At 39.4% G+C, this 9,334-nt stretch overlaps 1 protein-coding gene across 2 annotated transcripts in view; it reads right to left on the reverse strand.

Annotated features, from left to right (window-relative positions):
• Positions 1-6,394, reverse strand: part of stom (stomatin) — a 10,541-nt gene extending 4,147 nt beyond the window's left edge. The window contains exons 1-7 of one of the 2 annotated variants that reach the window (XM_058616551.1): positions 6,267-6,393; positions 4,143-4,175; positions 2,977-3,086; positions 2,637-2,709; positions 890-972; positions 387-590; positions 1-77 (exon numbers count right to left, since the gene is read on the reverse strand). The exon at positions 1-77 is cut by the window's left edge and continues 58 nt beyond it. In XM_058616551.1, coding sequence (XP_058472534.1) covers positions 1-77; positions 387-590; positions 890-972; positions 2,637-2,709; positions 2,977-3,086; positions 4,143-4,175; positions 6,267-6,321 — 635 coding nt within the window. In that variant the 5' untranslated portion in view covers positions 6,322-6,393. Of the gene's footprint in view, positions 78-386; positions 591-889; positions 973-2,636; positions 2,710-2,976; positions 3,087-4,142; positions 4,176-6,266 lie in introns of both variants that reach the window. The other variant, XM_058616552.1, reaches the window with a different exon arrangement.
• Positions 6,395-9,334: the final 2,940 nt, after the last annotated feature.

The raw sequence follows: 9,334 nt of genomic DNA on the forward strand, positions 1-9,334 counted from the left end.
AGAGGAAGCTTCACGTCTTTGATCTCCACCCGCTCCACCTTGATCCCCCAGTCGTCTGTGGCGTCGTCCAGAGAAGACTGGAGGGTCACACACAGACACAGACACACACACACAGACACAGACACACACGCACAGACACACACACACGCACACACACACGCACGCACACACACACGCACACACACACACACACACGCGCACACACACACACACACACACACACGCAGTCACACGCACGCACACAAACACACACAGGTGATCTCCAGTTTTCTTTTCTTCAGAAACAAAGTCTGTTGTCATGTTCTAAACTGTCCAGCAGATGGAGCGACACTCGTGTGAGTGTTTGTTTGAAGGGGGCGTGGCCGCGGTGCCGCAGTGCCGCTCACCTGCATGCTGTGTGCGATCTCCTCGCGGTCAGACAGGATCTCTGACAGGTTCTTGGTTCCCAGCACGTTCCTGAGCGTAGTCTGAGCCAACAGTCGCGTGGCAGCGTCAGCGTTGGTGATGTTAGCCACAGCCAGCGTGGCATTCTGGACGCGGTAATACACCACACCGTCCACACTCACCGTCACCGAGTCTTTGGTCAGAACCTGAGAACAGGACACAACAACACAGAGAACATGTTAGATGTTAGTTGCTATTATTGCATCATCATTATTGATAGTTTTCAGTCAAAGTATTAGAAAAACGGTCATTATTGTAATAGTTGACGTGTCATTGTTTCAGCTCTAATTTAGTCTGTTCTGTAGTGAAAGTAAAATCCTATTTTCCATAGTAATGATGCAGCATGTTCTTCATTGTACAAAACAAAGACACATAATAGCAGCAGCTTGTTCTCAGTCACATCTGACTGATAATTGTAATACAAGAGGAAATGTTCACTTCTCACCTCTTGTGGTGGAATATCGAAGGTGATGGTGCGCATGTCCACGTTAATGAAGCTGTCAGTGCAGGGCAAGATGAAGAACAATCCTGTGGAATCAAACACGCTTTTAACCACAGAGCAAAGTCTCTGTAAACACAGGCAAATGTTTAAAGAACACAGCAGTGAGTGAGATTGTGACAGAAGCTTAGTGCTGTAATTCTGCAGCTGTGCTCACAGACACACAAAGCCTCCACAAGCCTCTCTTCTCCATTCAAGAATTCAATTAGTGCCACAAACACTGGCAGCCGCGCTGCTGTACTCAAACAGACATGTGCAGTCATTTAGCTAACATTAACATTAATGCTGCACCGGGCTGCATTTCCTCTCAGGATACTGTGTATTTAAACGCCCAGATCACAACCATGTGTTCAGGACGGGAAAACGACGACAACCACGACAAAGACAACGACGACGACAACAACAAAGACAACGACAGCGACCGCAGAGGAACATTCCACTGATAATCATCTGAAAGTTAGAATTTAACACAACTGTGCACACATTTGCACACATTTACACACATTTATACACATTTGCACACATTTGCACACATTTACACACATTTATATACAGAGGTCTTTTCATGTTGTGACATGTGCTGCATTATGAGTGTTGGTCAGAGGCATCATGGGAAATGATTTAGCTGTGGTGACTCTTCCAGCTTCTGAGGAATGTGAGGTTTACAAGCAGAGAGCTATAATTAACACACACACACACACACACACACAGTCATAAACACACACCCCCCCTTTGAGGAGGAGGAGTCATGTTTCATCTGTTTCAGACGACACAAGCATGTTTTTTTTAGACCCAGTTAAATTTAAAAAACTAAGAACTAAACAAACAAAATCAAACATGAAACAACAGTGAATTATGGGATGTATGCTTGTATGTGGGAGTCTGTGTTTTTCTTTAAACAAACAGAGGAGGAGGAGGATGAAGAAGATGTGTGGGCGGGGCTTCACTGACCTTGTGTGTGCGACACACGGTTGTTTGTAATGTATATGAAGGGAGGGGCCATATCACACACACGTTAGTAAGTGCTTTGCAGGAAGGGGATGGGAGGGAAACGTGGGAAATACAGGAAACTCCGCCTCCTTCATACTTCCTCATGTTTTTTTGCCATCTACCATTTGTCTGTGTTTTTAAATGTGAAAGCATCATGGCTTTAGTTTGAACTGTAAATGTGACGCGGGTTAACACAACTTATATTACCGATAAAACTGCTGCAAAAAGGTAGAATAATGACAGAGGGCTGTTTCCTGTTTTTCAAAATATAACGTGGTTTTAAAAAGTTTAAGCACATTTTTATTCACAGGATCAGGATAATGTGATATAAATTGTGATATTGTCAAATGCCTGCACTGTTCCTCTGGTGATTAGGGTGATTTCATTTCATTTCACAGCCACAGTTTGTCGCTCTTCAACACTTGCTGTGTGCTCTGCTCTGAGGACCTCTGCATACTCTAAGAACATCTGAGTCGTCATAGCAACCTGCGTCACTAAGCCAGCGGAAGCAGGAGCCATCAATCACAGCGAGATCAGCTGAAGAGCTGGTCATGTGACCTTCACTGCTGTTTCAGGCAGCGGGACCACGCCCTAGAATCAGAGTCCGGTCTCCTCGCTCCTTTAAGAACCACGTTTTCATGGCATTATGTGAAAATAATTTATACATTATAACCTGGTGTCAACAACAATAATCATTTCTGACCTGGTCCTTTGGCTCCTCCCTTCAGAATGCGTCCCAGGCGAAAGATAATGGCTCGCTCATACTCCTTCACAATCTGTGTTCAGAGAAACAAAAGTAAACCCACACACGTTTGCTGTTTTTCCTTCTCCTTCCATGTGCAATGACCCCGTTTATCCAGGGTACATTTCACTTCAATGGCTGATAAACAACAGTTCAGCAGCTTCTGCAGGTGCTTCAATAAACACACGTATAACAGTAGATGAGTCAGGAGTTTTCATAAGACTGATAAACAGAGCGAGGCTTTGTTCTGGCTAGTTTACTCTGCCAGCGCCGCGTGTTGGGTGGAACACAAACAGCTGACCTTAATGCACATCCATATGGAGATGGGGAGGGTGAGCAGCATGAGGAGGAGGGAGAACCCCACCAGCAGCCAGCCACACATGCCGATGTCAGAGTCTGCGCTCTCCAGAGCTACAGGACAGAAACAAGATAAATACTCAATCACAATCAATCAGGGATTCATCACAACAGGAAACTAAATATCTTTGTGTGCTTTGTGAATTGAGGACATTGACATTGGTCTCTAACTCGTGGCCCATAATGATTTATTTCTGTTTATTTTGTTATTTATACATTCAGTTTGCATCATTATTGTGAACTATATATCATTCCATATTGAAACACTCTTCATGAATAGTGTTATTGAAAATGTATATCCTAATATAATTTCATCATATTTATTATAGTGAATACATTTGTGAAATACACGTATTATAAATTGATTAGAAAAATACATGGAATGGACAAAAAGGTTTTATTTGGGCAGAATTGTTTGTAATACATGTAAATATGCTTCATTTAAAAAAAGAAAGCAGGTTTTATCTGAAATCAAAGGTAATATAATAAGTGTATATTTTAAGATCATGTGATACAGATCATAAACAGTTGATTTTATTTTACACTTTTCGTGAGTCCAGAGAAACCACCTGTGTGCAACGTTATATCCACATATATCTCCTATGTCAGGATATAGATTCAACATATCTATATTGATTTGCTTTATATCCTGATATATATACACATATATATATATATATATATATATATATATATATATATCGATATCAGAAGATATAAACAAGATATAAAAATATCATGATAAGTTTCTTCCCCATATAGTCCAGCCCTACAACCATCGATTCTAAACAATTTTCCCAAAACACTTGCACATGCAACCCCTGTTTTAAGGTTTGGGGAAAACATTTTGATGATTTACGCCACTTCCTGTATGTTGTTTTTAAACCAAACAATTAAGAAAAAAACAAACAAACATTGAAAGCTGGTAAAAAAGCCCATTCTTAACTGTATCTACATTTATGATCCAGTCATGCATCAGCACAGTGCGCTTCATAAATGCATGGATCTAATAATGGCAGTCACAGCACGGTCTGCTCTGCCCGCAGCATCTAACTCACCACTTCATCTCTGACACATGCATGTTATTTATTCATTGGCCGAGATCCGTACCTTCACCGTCATGTAAACCAACTCTGCTCGGACCTACAGACAAAGTTACACGTCAAAGGGCAATTGATCGACTTTGGTTAGAGGGTTACTGTTTAAACGCTGATAAAGGTGAACTGGTGTTTGAGCCGAGTCAACATACAGTAGTGTTAGTAACTTTAGTGTTTGTTAGCTACTGTGTTTCAACAGCGGTTACTTCCTCCTCAAACATTTTTATAAATACATTCAAGCTCAAATCTATTCTTTCACACCAACATATGACATGTTAGTGATTAACAAAACCTCTCTAATAATGTATGCTGTTTTATATCTTTCTGTGGAATGTACCACAAACCACAGACAATTTGAAAGGAAAACAGAGTGAAAGAAAAAGGAAAATTAGCCAAACACAGTGAAAAATAGTAGTTTCCAATTTTACTAATTAAGATGGACACTGAACATAAAGTCCTTAATTTGTAGACAGCTCATTAAAAGCATCCACATTATCAGAGGGCGATATGACCAAAATTAGGATTAACTTAGAGGTACAGTCTGTAAAAGTGTGTCGCCTTCAGTTAGCATCACAACTCAAAAAATGTTTAGTTTGTCCATTGTGGGCTACCGTAAAAATGTCCACCTCTAAAGGAGCAGCTGGCCCTGCTCCTGTTATTAATATAACAGGCTAATTCTGGGGTAATGAAAATCAACCATTCGTACAATCATACACTTTTAAATATTTACTAATAATTATTTTATTAGGAATTTCAGTCAAATGAAACTCACACTGGCCCTTTAAGCTCAGGAGTCTCAAATTGAAAAGAGCTGGGGGTCAATCAGTGCCCTGGACAGGTCATTAGGGGGACGGTCAACATCCCTTATTATATATATATATATATATATATATATATATAAAATAAGGGATAAACATATGTTCAGTTGGAAATAGTTGCTTCCACTTACAAGGGAATTGAGTACAACCTGCCAGGGGTGGAGTTGAACTTGCGACCTTGAAGTCTTTGTACACAGGGTCTTAATCACAGAGCCACTCCAACCCCCGGAATATTGTGATGGAATATTCCATCATGACATCGTAATAATATTCATGGTGTCATTTCACATTCATTCAAAATGAAAATGTTTGTTTCAATTACAATACCAAAAAAAACATATTTATGATGCAAAATGAATGAATGGCAGGCTGTGAGTTTGAGACCTGTCGATAATAACAGAAATATTTACTACATCTGAGGTAAATTAGTGATTCTTAGTGTTTATATTCATGCAAATGTTACTTAAAGTTATATAGTGATTGTTAGTGTTTATATTAATGCAAATGTTACTTAAAGTTATATAGTGATTGCAAGAAACATCCTGTTATTGTTAATTGTTAATCTGCCCTGCTAGTCCTGATGAGACAATAAAGATTATAGTTTATAACATACTGTTTAGAACCCACAGATCATTTCTATTTCACATTAGAAACATGACAATCACAAAGTTCTGGTTCAACTGTTTAAATAAACTGATGTTTTAAATGGATTAGACAGACAGGCAGACAGACAGACAGACAGGCAGACAGACTAATAAATAGTGACATAATCAATGCCTGTAAACACTGAAACCACTGCGTCACAGATATTGATTAGCACTGAACTAAAACCACATCCCTGTGAATACAACTAATGGGGCTAACAGCTAGCTCCACCGTTACACACGCACACACACACACACACACACACAGAGAGACGTGGGCGTATGTGCGTCTAAATGAGGTTTTTCTACCATCAACACGTGAATAAACACGACGTTCACTCACTCACTCTACTGTCTCTGTTCAATATGTTTGACTTAAAATAAACACAATGGCGTCAAAAGCATCACATTTAACTCAAACTCACTGACTAAAATCACTTTTACATGGAAATGGAAACAGACCATCGACTGCTAAAGCTAGCGTTAGCATTGGACTGGAGCCTGCTAACCGTTAGTTAGTCAGTAGTAGGTTAGTTAAGGCTGTCAGTAGGTTAGTTAACGCTGTTTTTAACTCCATGTATTAACCGTTGATGGAGGAAAACACACGTCATGTGAATAATAATAATAATAAAGAGCAGCTCAGCGGTTTAAGGTCTAAACTCGACATTGTGTTACCTGACTGATGCTCTCGTCTTCGGCTTTCTTTCATGGTTAATTCTTCGTTCTGCATTGAGACGGAGAAAAGTCAAAGCTGAGGACACTGTGAAGACACTGTGAAGACACTGACAGACACTGTCTTCTGTCTCTACTGGTGCTGAAGTGGGCGTGGCTCAAACTGGCTCTGTTTGGCTCGCGCTCAATCTCTCCTTTTTTCTTTTCCTCCTTCAAATAAACAAATCTGTATTGAACACAAAGTCATTGACAAACATGATAAGAAACACACATTTAGACACGCGGCTTTTTTAATTATGGAGTGTTAGGGCCATAAAGTCCTAATATTCAATTCAATTCAGTTTTATTTCTATATATAAATATAATATAAATTATTATATAGCGCCAAATCACAACATACATTATATACATACGTATATACATATATGTATATATAGAGAGAGAACCCACACACAGGGAGAACAGGAAATAGACCCTCTGTCAAACTGGGATCTAATATGCTAGCTGTGAGGCAACAATGCTGACCATTGAACCACCGCTGCGCCCAAAATAACCATGTTGTGAGTTTCAGGCTGCAGAGATATTCAGCTGTAACATGACACTGACACATGTCACACACTGGACCTTTAATAAACACATGAACAACAGTGTGTAACTGTAGGAGTCGTCATTGAATCACAGACTCCGCCCACAGCAGAGATTCCACACTGTAGCAGAGAGAGACAGACAGACAGACAGACAGACAGAGAGAGAGAGAGACAGACAGACAGAGAGAGAGAGACAGACAGACAGACAGACAGACAGAGAGAGAGAGAGACAGACAGACAGAGAGAGAGAGACAGACAGACAGACAGAGAGAGAGAGAGACAGACATACAGAGAGAGAGAGAGAGAGAGACAGACAGCTGGCAGATGAATTAAACCTGCTAATCTTAGCTGGTTATTTATAAACCACTGTGCAAGATTAGTTAACAGCTGACACACAAACAGATGCAGACAGACAGATGCAGACAGACAGACAGACAGCAGCTACACGTGTATTTAACTCAGCTGTGTCTCCAGGTGAAGAATAAACCAAACTAACTCCAGCACAGAGAGGCTGAGTGAACGTGGTCTGGACTCTGTTGCAGAAAACGATGATGATGATGATGATGATGATTGTCTCACTTACAACAATCCTTCCTCCTGTCTGTCTCTCTCTCTAGGACACTGTGATTGTGCACTCACACTTGCTCCCTATTATCCAGCCTTTTCGCTAAGCCTTCTGGGTAGTTGGTGTCAGAGCATCGTGGTTTCCCCGTCTCTAACTATGTCTCTGTCTTCATGCTCCGTCAGCTCACTTGTCCTCTCTCGTCCGTCCCTCGTTGACTTCTGGGGCTCATCCTGGTACTGATGTGGACTGAGGTGAAGAAAAGAATGAGTTCAGGAGGTGAATCCTGAATCCTGAATCCTGAATCCTGAATCCTGAGTGACAGAACAAAGTCAGATTCTGTGATTCTCCGGATGGTGTGAAAGTTCTTCTTTAACCAGTGACGGCTAAATGAAAAACTTCTGTGATTCTCTGATGTTTACAATACTTTAAACATAAACACAAATACATGTGAACTGGTTATTATTATTATTATTATTATTATTATTATTATTATTCTATAACACTTTCAAACGCATCAGTGAGAGTTGAGTTATTGACACCAAATCAGTGTCACTGTTGTTGTTGTTGTTGTTGTTGTTGTTGTTTTGACATTAGAGTGCAGTAAAATCATAGTCTTGTATAACGTGTTGGTTTTTACACTTTTATTATATCCAGAGCTGATGATACACAGAAACATGTCTGGGTTCAGAGTAGAGCTGCGACTCCTCTGCATCCACCCAGCCTCCTGGACGCCTCCCACTGGGAGGAGACTCTCGGTTGGCCTGGGAACACCTCGGGATTCCCCTGGAAGAATTTATTATGGGATGACTGAAGTTTGTTGATTATGATTGATTTGCTGTGTCTTCAATGACAATAAAGCTCGTTATAATCTGTTCTAATGACAAGATTCATACATTTATATTATATTAAGAATACTTCAGTTGCAGAAGGTAAATCAGTAGTTTAGCGTCGTCACGTCTAATTATGACTTTACTGTAACGTGATGATGATGATGATGATGATGATGATGGAAAGTTAAATAAGTTAATGACTGAATTAAACACAGCTTTGTTCAAGTGTTCTTTTACACACAGTCACTGTTTAAAGCAGCTAAAGTGACCAAACTCCATTTAGCAATGAACAAAAACAGATGTTAGAAACTGTCAGGGTAAAAGTTTTTCTATATTTGTTGTGTTTTACATGATTTTCACACAGTTTCATGAATGTCGCTTTGTTACTTTGACAATAAAGAATCTAGAATCTTGAATTCAGTCACAGACAAACCTCAGTGTCTGCTGATTCACACTCTGAGCCACTAGGTGGCAGCATGTCTCTCTGGACACAGACACAGTCAAACTGTCTCTGAACATGTTTGTCCATCGTCTGAATCATTTCAAATCAGTGCAGCTGAGAAACATGAGTGAAAAATCATAGTTTTTTAATCAGATTTAATCTGGTTTTTCTCTCTTTGATGAAGCAGAGAAATAAAAAGGGTTTAAGCTCAGATTTACATGATTTTATTCTGTGATTATTATTAATGTATTATCACTGTGTGATTCTGTTGTGCAGGTTTATTATAATAATAATATTATAATACAAACACCTGTGAGCAACATCTTATTCTTTTATATAAATTATTGCACATTCACATTTTCAGCTTCTAAATGATATTTTTATTGTTATTACGTTCAACTCTATTCTTGTATTTTATATTGTTTTGGTCAAATAATGACTCGACTCTTTTTTCTTTCAATGTTTGCATATATGTATATTATTCAGTATACTGCAGTATATACAGTATCATTTCCTTATTTATTGAGTCTTCTTTTCTTCTTCTAATATCTTATCTTATGAATCACGTTGAGCTGCATTGCCTTGTACAAAAAGTCCTATGTAAATAAAGTTTGATTGATTGATTCAAGCCGATCTGCACAGAAGAA

Source organism: Solea solea, chromosome 19 (assembly GCF_958295425.1).
Source record: "Solea solea chromosome 19, fSolSol10.1, whole genome shotgun sequence".
Taxonomy (NCBI): domain Eukaryota; kingdom Metazoa; phylum Chordata; class Actinopteri; order Pleuronectiformes; family Soleidae; genus Solea; species Solea solea.